Source organism: Anser brachyrhynchus (genome assembly GCF_964034855.1).
Source record: "Anser brachyrhynchus genome assembly, chromosome: 8".
Classification (NCBI taxonomy): domain Eukaryota; kingdom Metazoa; phylum Chordata; class Aves; order Anseriformes; family Anatidae; genus Anser; species Anser brachyrhynchus.
Genome location: NC_137702.1, coordinates 18,652,427 through 18,663,465, shown reverse-complemented (window position 1 = coordinate 18,663,465; position 11,039 = coordinate 18,652,427). Strand labels below are relative to the sequence as shown.

General features: G+C 40.1%; 1 protein-coding gene across 4 annotated transcripts in view; it reads left to right on the top strand.

Annotated features, from left to right (window-relative positions):
* The first annotated feature begins 877 nt into the window (after positions 1-877).
* Positions 878-11,039, top strand: part of LOC308199428 (uncharacterized protein) — a 95,942-nt gene continuing 85,780 nt past the window's right edge. For all 4 annotated transcript variants that reach the window (XR_013954633.1, XR_013954634.1, XM_080603583.1 and 1 more), the window contains exon 1: positions 878-4,074. Coding sequence is in view for 1 of the 4 variants with exons in the window: in XM_080603583.1 (XP_080459709.1) it covers positions 4,047-4,074 (28 nt within the window). In the remaining 3 variants the exon portion in view is untranslated. The remainder of the gene's footprint in view (positions 4,075-11,039) is intronic.

The window sequence follows — 11,039 nt, the reverse complement described above, 5'->3', positions numbered from 1 at the left end:
TGAAAATTATGTTTTATTTCCCATCTGGCTTGCACACTGTTTTGTAAGCAGGAATGTAAAGTTCCAAAGGAATGTTGTTCTAATTATGAGCACTTAATTATATATTTTGAATATTTAACATTATTTACAGAAAACTCCACTGTATGCCATATTCAGCCAACCATGGTTTTATAGGTGGCTTCAGAACAGTACTAGAAAAAATAAGACAGTAATGAGAAAAAATAATGTAAAAGGAAACTGTCATATATCATGCCACATAGACCTTGTTTAATGAAGAAGAGTTTCTTTCTACATTTTTAATTCAAAATGTTGCTAACAGAGCAGCAACAACATTTTAAAGAAAAAGTGTTCTCCTAAAAATCAGGTGGGTCACTTCTGTCTTGGACATCCATTAGTAATATTACAATGATAAGACAGTGATGATTAATGGACTTCAGGTGTTCAGACAGGACAAACTACAAACACCTGAGGCATGCCTGAACTTCTCAGAAGGTGAAGAAATATTGTTCTGAAACTGAATTATTTAAGGTTAAAGTAACAGTGAAGAGTAATATGCATGTAAAACCTAGGACATACTTCTACCTTTTCAGCAGTCTCCACACCACAAAGAACTGCTTAATTTTTCATGTTTGATCTTCAACCTATTTATTTTTCACCCTGGCACTGAAGGAAGGAGGTTTTTTGAAACTTTTGTTGGTAATGTTGCCAATATTCTTTGCAATTCAACAGCCAAATCAACTACTTCATAAGCAGAATAGTAAGAATGCAGAAGGAATACCATTTTATGAAAGGCAACACCAGTGATCCTTGGACAAGATGGGGTAATTCAAGAGAGGAAGAGAGGGAAAGGGAGGGGGTAAAGGCGGGGGGGGGGAGGATTTCTTCCTAATTATCTAATCTAAATCTACCCTTTTTTAGTTTAAAACTGTTACTCCTTGTCCTATCACTATACTCATTCTCCTGCTTTCTTGTAGGCCACTTTAGGTGCTGGAATGCTTCTATACAGTCTCTCCACTGCCTTTTCTTCTCAATGCTGAACAACCCCAGTTCCCTCAGTCTGTCTTCAGAGCAGAGGTGCTCTGAATTTATTGAATTGTATTATAAAGTTCAAATTTATATTAAAATAATAATAATAATAAATAAAATTTTATTTCAGTCCAATTAAAATATGTTAGTAATGAGATAACAAAAACTGGGGTTTCCGATCCAGTGTTAGTGGATCAACCATATGTTAATATTAGGCCATGCAGAATTGATTTTGTTGGTTGGCAAAACTTTTTGGTTTGGAAAATTTTGTACTTCTGCCAGATATAACTTATTTTCCCCACATATCCTCCTTATCCTGACAAGTTTCTGATGGGATTCGGAAGGGTTTGGAGACATGGCTATATTTTTTATTATTTGGTGTTGAGCTTTCAAATGGATAAAGCATGATGAACAGAGTTCCAGAGTCAATTAGGCTTTTAGACAAAGATAGTAAGTGTGAATTTAGTACAATAGGGACGAGATATATACTATAGAATAGAATCATAGAATCATGGAATCATTTAGGTTGGAAAAGAGTTCTAAGGTCATCAGTTCCAACAATTAACCTAACACTGTCAAGTCTACGACTAAACCATGTCCCCATCTACATGCCTTTTGATGTGTGGTGCTCCAAGGATGGTTACTCAGCTGCTTCCCTGGGCAGCCTGTTCCAATGCCTCACAATCCCATTCAATTACAAGGTTGTTTATCTTTTAAGCCATAAATATGAGCCTGTGATAGTGGTTGAAGACTGTTTCAGTAAAATAATTCAATGTAATAAAGTTTAAAACATCAAAAGAATGGCTTCATATCTCATATATTTCCTAGCTGAGCTCTTCAACAAAGCAACAAAATGTGGAACTTTAGTTGGTTTTGGTGACAAGGTACACTATAGTATCTGCCAGTTTTCTCTCTGCCTTTATATCTGCCTCTTAACAAAAGCTAATATACGAAAACTGAAACAAAAAGAAGAGCACTTTAGGAGTTCAGGTGTACAGCAGAAATTGTGTTTAGAAATGGATGGATTAGAGCAATATGACCTTGTACTACTAAGCTGTAGCAACTGATACTGCTTGTGTGAAGTAGTTCAGGAGTAGTCACATGCTTTTTTTCTCCTTCTGACTGGGAAAATTCTAAACAAAACATCTATGTATGCCAAAACCATTAGCAACAGCATTCTCAAATTTTCTTATCCTTTTTTATTTATTTTTCTTTTTTTATTACCTTCTCATCCATGATTTCCACAGACGTGACATACTGCATTTTCCACTAGATATATTCTAAGAAATAATACCAACACCCTGTGAAAATGATCAGATAAAAAAAAAAAAAAAAAAAAAGATTAGAAGCAGGATGTTTGACATGAGCAGGGTTAAGATTTCTTCCTGTTACATTGACATTTTGGACTTGTTTTATAACTATGTGAAATGTGGTATTACAGAAATATCCATCCTAAGAAAGATAAAGGAATTCCATAGTTTTTGGTGTTATGAGACAGGCAGCACAGCGAAATGCTAATATTATTCCTGTTTGCCATACAACAGATAATATAAACAGAAAAAGCATAACTTTTTTTTCTCTTTTGCGTAAAAGTTTGTTTGCTTTTCTGTGGCTAAAATTTATCTAATACAAGTTAAGAAATGCAGTAAATTGCATGTTTTTCATAATGTTCTTCATCACAGTATTCTCAGTGAAGGTCTGGATTACAGGTGTCATCTGTAAATGCTCCCATTTCTGTGGTTAGTTAGAAATATATATGCTGAAGTGAAGTGCTAGGGAAGCATTTTTGATCAGAATATGTAGTTCTGATGTCAGATAGTAAAAATGATGTTGATCATAAAGATTAATAAAGGAGGACTTCCACTGCCAAGTATCACAGTTAAAACCTTCCTGTAGCTATGAATTGCTTATGGAATCAGTAAGAAATCATACATATTTTCTTATTATGGTTTACAGAGTACTTGAGAAGCTTCTCCATGTACATAGAATATGGGAACTCCATTAGAAAGATGGCTATGAACTTATTTTATGCATATGGCTGTAAGCCAAAAGTATCTGAATTTGTTCCAGACTGGAACTTAGTAGAACTTTCTATGTTTTATTATTACCTGGTAAGATTTATTCTTCCTTCATCAAAAAGAACAAAACAAAAGTTGTTGAACAATAAACAGATCAAGGGATCATGGTTCCTCAAAAACCTAACTGAAATTGTGAAATTATCTACTATGAAACTGATTTTGTATCTTCATATACAACACTGAGTGGTATAAGATGACCTCCAAAGGTCCCTTCCAACTTCAACCATTCGGTAATTCTGTGAATTTTGAAAGGTTATTGCACATCGTTGTGAGAAGAATGACAACACAGTTTTGTTTAGTCTTACAAAGGCATTTCATACTTGTGTTAGTGTGCACTAGTCTCATCAATTTTGCTCTGTTTCATCATTCTAGATTAATAAAATTCAGCCTAACATTTTTATTTTATTTTTTCCTAAGACCATAAAAGGTACTTATTAGTAGGAGAGAGATGTTTATTTAGAGAAATGCCTGGAAAAGAGATGCTAAGGAGTAAATAACTCTGTTTTAACAGAAACTACCAGTTGAACCATGTTGAACATAGTGCTGCTCAAATTTATGCCACTAAAAGGACACCAATGCCTACACTAATGAAAATGGAGGCAACATGCCTCTTTTTGTTGTGTTCTATAAATAAACCTAATTATCAATACACATATTTAATACAAAAATATTGAGAAATTATTCAACATTTTTGTGTTGTGTGCCTCTGTATTTAAAGCTGCCCAAAGAGAGAACTACTAATTTTGATCAATAATTAAATTGATAAAATAGCAACTTACTTCAATCTATTTAATGAAATGCTTTATTTAATAAGCTGTATAACTGGCCGGCAGCTGTATAAATTTGGCCCGGCCGCTATCCTGTCCACATGCAGCCGTCAGCCCAGCACAGCCTCGGTGATCACCGAAGGGAAGGGAGGAAGCGGAGTGGGAGCCGCGCAGCATGGGGCCAGGAGATCACCGGCTTGGTGGTGAGTGCGGTGTTTATCGTTATACCCACCGCCCCCCCCTCCCAAAATGAGAAGGAAATTGCGGGGGGGGGGGGGGAGAAAAGTTGGGACGCTCCCCTTTATCCACTAAACGTGAAGGCTTTGAAGTCGCTGCCGCACCTGGCTCCCCCCTCCCCCCGGAGAAAAAAAAAAGGGGGGGGGAAGAAGAAAAGAGCCGAGGCCATGTGTAGGGTCGTCACTTGTGTGGAGAAGCTGGGGAGTGAGGGGCTCTCTCCCAGCGGAACGCAGTTATGTGGGTGTGGGTGGTAGTTGCGGGCTCCAGGTGCTCGCAGCCCCTCCGGGGTGCATGCTTCCTTCTGGGGGGGCCGCAGCGACTTGGGATTTGCACTGCCAGTCGCAGGGGAGAAGTGCGTAAAGCGCGTACTTTGTTTCAGATGTTTGCAGCAACTTCGTTGTGGTGCTGGCCGCAGCTGAGAGAACTTTTCATTTTGGTCTGTTGACTTTATGTTTGCTTTATGTTTGTTTTTCCTTTTTTTTTTTTTCATATCCAGGACGTAAACTTAGTGGTCAGTTTACTTACGGATCTAATTTTTAAAATTGCCTCCAGTTGTAACAATTCTTTAAGTTGGTGGATGAGGCTGGTGTCCTCGTACTCAGGGAGCAGAGGCTGAGGCTGTGCCCCCTTTTCTTTGTTGCTGGCTCTGGTTCTTTGTACAGCCTAAAGGGGAAATGAGGCCCCTGTTAGGGATAATTTGGTGGGGCTGTGGTCTTACTGCCAGGCAAGAGGAATCCTTTCTTTCCTTGTTGAAAGGAATACTGTAGCGACAGATGAGAACCTTTCTTCCTGCAAATGTGTGCTTGTGGTCTTTTGTTATGCCTTTTCTTTTTTAATGTCAGGTGGTTATAGTTTAAAAGGCACAGATATCTTTAGTTTTGCTTTGATTCTTGGTACTAATGTCAGAATCCCTAAACAGCCAAAAAGCTGTACTAGGAAAGAGGTAGGAGAAAGTAGGGAAGAGAAATTTTGAGTTGGTAGTGTAATGGTGATTTACAAGCAGTTGTAGCTAATATCTTGCTTAAATCCGTAGACTACAACACATGCAATTAAAAATAATGTAGAGAAGGGAGGAGTATCTGTTGTTAAAGAGATTTTAAAATGCTTTTCTCTGTAACAAACAAGCGGAATTGTAGCATGTTTGTTTGTTTATGTGTTTGTCCTTTTTAATTTATTTCTTTATTCCCAAAGCCAACAGTTGTTTTACAGTTCTTTTAGAAGTTCAGTTGTTAGCAGAGCTTTTAGAGTTAATACCTGTAGTAAATATTTCCAATGCTAATTTGTGTTTCAGCAGGTAATTCTTAGTATTTTGTAACACTTTGAAACCAGCAAAGCCTTGAATCGAATTGGGGCGAGTGTTCAAAGCCTTAAATAACCCAAACCCAAAAAGTACAGATACTGCAAGCGCACAACTGAGGTAGCAGAATATCTCCAAGGATGTCATCACAGAAGTAAATGACCATTTTTTATAATAACTGTCCTTCCACACAGACTTTCATTCTTTTTCTTTGAAAATACACAGTACATGTTGAAAAGTACTAGAAGCATATGTGCATATTTTTTTAGGATGCAATAAATTTCTACGTGCTTTTTGTGGTAACTCAGTATGTCATCCAGAGTTGCTTTTTCAAATTAGCCTGTCATTTAGCAAGTCTTGATGAGTGTGTTGCTGTTAACATTTGTTGTTAATTGACAGCTTTAACTGCCTTCAGTCTGTACCTGCAGCCAGTAAGCTTGTGGAAGAAGTTTGATTTCATTTTCTATAGCTTGTTTGTAGCAGAGTGCCAGCTACATCCTGTTCGCAGAGTTTATGTTGTTCGTGATCATGCCTGTAAGGAATTTTATTAAATTTAATACAATATATCATGGGGAAATGTGCAAATTAAGGTATTTTAGTTCTCTTGTCTAAAATATTTTCAGCAAATGCTTCTAGGCACCTTAATATTTGTGATTATAACTTAGTGAAGTCTGTTGCTCACACTGCCAAGTACTGTCCTAGATACGGAAGGATATTGTAGTCCTTTCTTTACATGGGTTTTCAAATCATTGCCGTGGTTTTGAAGCATGTGGCTCAGATGGTTCAGTGGCCAGTTTCAAAACAGGTAGGTGGTGTTACATTGCCCACAGCAGCAGGCAGGACCTGGGATGGTCTTTCCAGCTCCATGTCCTGTACGGCAAAGCACAATTCTATGGAATTACAGCAGCTAGCTCAGTTACAGTTAATAAGTGGGTTTGTTCAGTGCCAGTGCACTAGCAGTATTATTTAGGTTACTTGTCTTGCATAATTCAATGTGGGTGTTCAACAGGCTCAACCTTCATGAAAAATTTCAGAGATCCACATCAGAATGTGGTTGGTTCCACCCATAAAGATGAGACTAAACCTGTATTAATAGCACAGTAGGCTAGTATATTCAGCCAGTGTTTAAGTACATTAGTACTTTGTGTTTAAGTTATCTGCACATGTAAGCCCTAAAATAAAAAAAATAAATAAACTGAATGTAATATGCCAGTTCTTGTGGGTGAGGAATGTGCTAGCAAGACCTCGCAGTCTTGTGTCTTGGTGAAGGATGAGGATGACATATCCTTTTGCAGGAAGGACACAAGGATTGGTGGGAGGTTGGTAACTATGGAATCACCTGAGTGTGGTGAAGAGGGTATTAGGGCTTCTCCCGCCCAAAAGGTGGCCCAGCTGAGGTGCATTTACCATAATGCACACAGTATGGGTAACAAACAGGAGGAGCTGGAGGCCACCATGCTAGTAGGGAACTATGATGTAGTTGCCTTCACGGAAACCTGCTGGGATGATTCCCACGACTGGAGTGTGGCCGTCGATGGCTACAAACTATTCAGAAGGGATAGGCGAGAAAGGAGGGGAGGAGGAGTTGCCCTCTATGTTAGGAAATGGGTAGATTGTGAAGAGCTGTGCTGGAGAAACAGGCGTGACCAGGCTGAGAGCTTGTGGGTGAAAACCAAGGATTGGTCTGGTAAAGGACATCTAGTGGTTGGGGTCAGCTACTAATCACCTGATCATGGGGAGTCTGTTGACAAGGCCTTTTTGCTTCAGCTGCAAGAACTGTCATGCTCACAAGCTCTTGTCCTGATGGGGGATTTCAACCACCCAGGTATCTTCTGGGGTAGTGGCGCGGTGGGTTCCAGGCGATCCAGGAGATTCCTGGAGTCTCTTGAGGATAACTTCCTGGTCCAGGTAATAGATGGACCGACCCGAGGTGAAGCCTTACTAGACCTGGTGCTCACCAATGTGGAAGGGAGTATTAGACAGGTTAAGACAGGAGGCTGCCTGGGCTGTAGCAACTATGCCCTGGTGGAGTTTGTGATCTTGAAGAACATGGGTCTGGCAAAAAGCGGAGTCAGGACCTTGAACTTCAGGAGAGCAAACTTCCGGCTGCTCAAGGAATTACTGGCTGGGATCCCCTGGGAAACTGTCCTTAAGGGCATAGGAACAGAACAGCGATGGCAGCTCTTTTAAGGACACCCTTCTGGGAGCGCAAGAGCTCTCCATCCCCCAGCAGAAGAAATTGAGCAGAGGAGGTGGGTGACCGGCACGGCTGAGCAAGGAACTGCAGCTTAAACTGAGGGAAAAGAGGGAAATGTACAGGAAGTGGAAGCAGGGTTGTGTAGCCAGGGAGGAATAGAGGGGTGTCGTCCAGGTGTGTAGAGATGGGATCAGGAAAGCCAAGGCACAGATAGAGCTGAACTTGGCAAGGGATGTGAGGAATAACAAGAAGGGGTTCTACAGATACATAGGCAGGAGGAGACAGGCCAAGGAGTGTGTTTCCCCTCTGATAAATGAGATGGGAGAAATGGCTTCCTCAGACATGGAAAAAGCTGAGGTACTCAATAAGTGCTTTGCCTCAGTCTTCACTGGTGGTCAAGTTTCCTATGTCTGTCAGGACCCTGAACCTGGAGAAGAGGGTGAGAAGAGCGGATTCTGTCCCACTGTGACAGTGGAACAAGTCCGGGACCGCCTAAGGAAATTGGATGTGTATAAGTCCATGGGGCCAGATGGTATACATCCCAGGGTGCTGAGAGAGATGGCTGACATGGTTGCTGAGACGCTCCCCATCGTATTTGAAAAATCATGGCTGTTGGGTGAAGTCCCCGGTGACTGGAAAAAGGGAAACATTACTCATTTTTGAGAAAGGGAGAAAGGAAGACCCAGAAAACTACAGGCCGGTGAGCCTCACATCTGTGCCTGGGAAGATCATGGAGCAGATCCTCCTGGAAGACATGTTAAGGCATGCACGAGATAAAGACATAATCTGAGACAGCCAGCATGGCTTCACCAAAGGCAGATCTTGCCAAACCAATCTGGTGGCCTTCTATGATGGAGTGACAGCGTCGGTGGACGAAGGAAGGGCGATGGATATCATCTGCCTGGACTTCAGCAAAGCTTTTGATATGGTCCCTCACCACATTCTTCTTTCTAAATTGGACAGGTATGGATTTGAAGTATGGACTGTTAGGTGGATAAAGAATTGGTTGGCTGGTCGCAGCCAGAGGGTTGTGGTCAACAGTTCTATGTCTGGGTAGAGGCCGGTCACAAGTGGTGTCCCTCAGGTGTCAGTCTTGGGACTGGTGCTCTTCAACGTCTTTATCAATGATAAAGATGGAATTGAGTGCACCCTCAGCAAGTTTGCAGATGACACCAAGCTGAGTGGTGCAGTTGATTCAATAGAGGGAAGAGATGCTATCCAGAGGGACCTGGACAGGCTGGAGAAGTGGGCCCATGAGAAACTAATGAGGTTAAACAAGTTCAAGTGCAAGGTGTTGCACTTGGGCTGGGGCAATCCCAGGTATTTATATAGACTGGGCGAAGAAGAACAGCCCTGCGGAGAAGGACTTGGGAGTCCCGATGGATGAGAATCTGGACATGAGCTGGCAGTGCGCTCTTGCAGCCCAGAAGGACAACTATGTCCTGGGCTGCACTAAAAAAGAGGTGGCCAGGAGGGAGAGGGAGGTGATTGTCCCCCTCTACTCTGCTCTTGTGAGACCCCACCTGGAATACTGCGTGCAGGCCTGGGGCCCCCAGCACAAGAAGGATGTGGAGCTCGTGGAATGGGTCCAGAGGAGGGCCACTAAGATGATCAAAGGCTGGAACACCTCCCCTCTGAAGAAAGGTTGAGGGAACTAGGCCTGTTTAGCTTGGAGAAGAGAAGGCTCCGGGGAGACCTCATTGTGGCCTTCCAGTACTTTAAGGGAGCGTATAAACAGGGGGGGAACACCTGTTTACATGTGTTGGTAGTGATAGGACAAGGGAGAATGGTTTTAAACTGAGACAGGGGAGATTTGGGTTAGAAATTAGAAGGTTTTTCACTCAGAGGGTGGTGAGGCAGTGGAACAGGTTGCTGAGAGAGGTTGTGGATGCCCCATCCCTGGAGGCATTCAAGGCCAGGCTGGATGCGGCTCTGGGCAGCCTGCTCTAGTGGTTGGCAACCCTGTCCAGAGCAGGGGGTTTGAAACTAGATGATCTGTGAGGTCCTTTTCAACCCAAGCAATTCTGTGATTCTATGACTCCTTGATTTTACAAGGTGTTGACATTTTCTTCTGTAAATTACAGATGAGATACTGCTAATGTGTATTTGGTTAAAAATAATAATAATAGCAGTAAAGAGTTTAAATATTATGACTTGAAAATGGAATATTTCTACTGTTTTCCAATGAGCCACATTATTTTTGAGTCCATAATGTATATTAAACTATAGTTTTTTACTTTATTGTTTGACAATTACTTCCCTACAGGGCAAGCAAAGTGTCCTAGTCATACTAACTTTTTCATAACTAACTTGACTTTCTCCTATAGCCTTTTTCTAGCCCTTGCTTTTTATTATATATATTTCATTACTCATTTGAATACATTCATGTTATAAGTGATTGATGTGTAGTTGGCTTTTGTAACTCCAGTCTAATGAAAATTGGTGTTGGATCCGAAGTACACAAAACAAAAACTACGCAGTGGAAAATAAAAGCCCTTATTTATCTTGGCTAATATAAAATCATGAATTTCATGATTCACATTTATACCTAGCAGAACTTCTCTTTCCAGTGGAAGAAACATAGGTAAACAAACGAACAAACATTAGATACCATGAAACTTCCACTTTTTTTTAGTATTTAATTGTTCCCAACCTCTTTAGTAGCTCATTGTTAAAATTAATAAGCAAATATTCATGTTGTTAAAAACAAAACAAAAAAAACATACTAAAACAAATAGGAAAAGTTGATGGGAAACCTATTTAATTACCAGTACATGTGATTATGCCACACTATAAAATTAAGAGAAAACTGTATATTTCAGAGTAGTTGTGTGAAAGAACATTTAAAAATCTCCAGATATTTAAGTTGTCCCTTTCTAATTTTCTGTCCCAATGGGTTTGTTTGTGATTTGTTTGCTTCCATCTTTTTTCTAAGCCTTCATATGAACTTACAGAACTACACAGAAATTCAGCTATGAACAAATAAAAGATTAAGAAAATAATAAACTTAAAAAACTAAGACACACAAATTCATGGCTATCCAAAGTGATGTGTGACTACCGCATTATAAACAATTGTGCCTTCTTAACAAACTTTATGAGATTATCTATGTCCTTAAAATTAATATATTCACAGGACTTGGAAAAGAATGATGCTAAACTCCTCAAACCAGAGGAATTAGCATTTCTTTATTAATACAAAAATTAGGTTTGCACTTCTTCCTTCCTGGAAATTCATAGAATGCAATTATTTGCAATATATGATATGTAAAGAAAATTTATTTCTCTGAATAAAAAAACTTGTTGACATAGTAGGAATCTCTGAAATACAAAGAAAAGCATATAAAACATTATTTTCATCAATGTGATTAAAGAGTGGTAATGAAACACTGGATGAAATTGGTTCCTCTTTAAACACTTTGGAAAATCTCCAGTGCT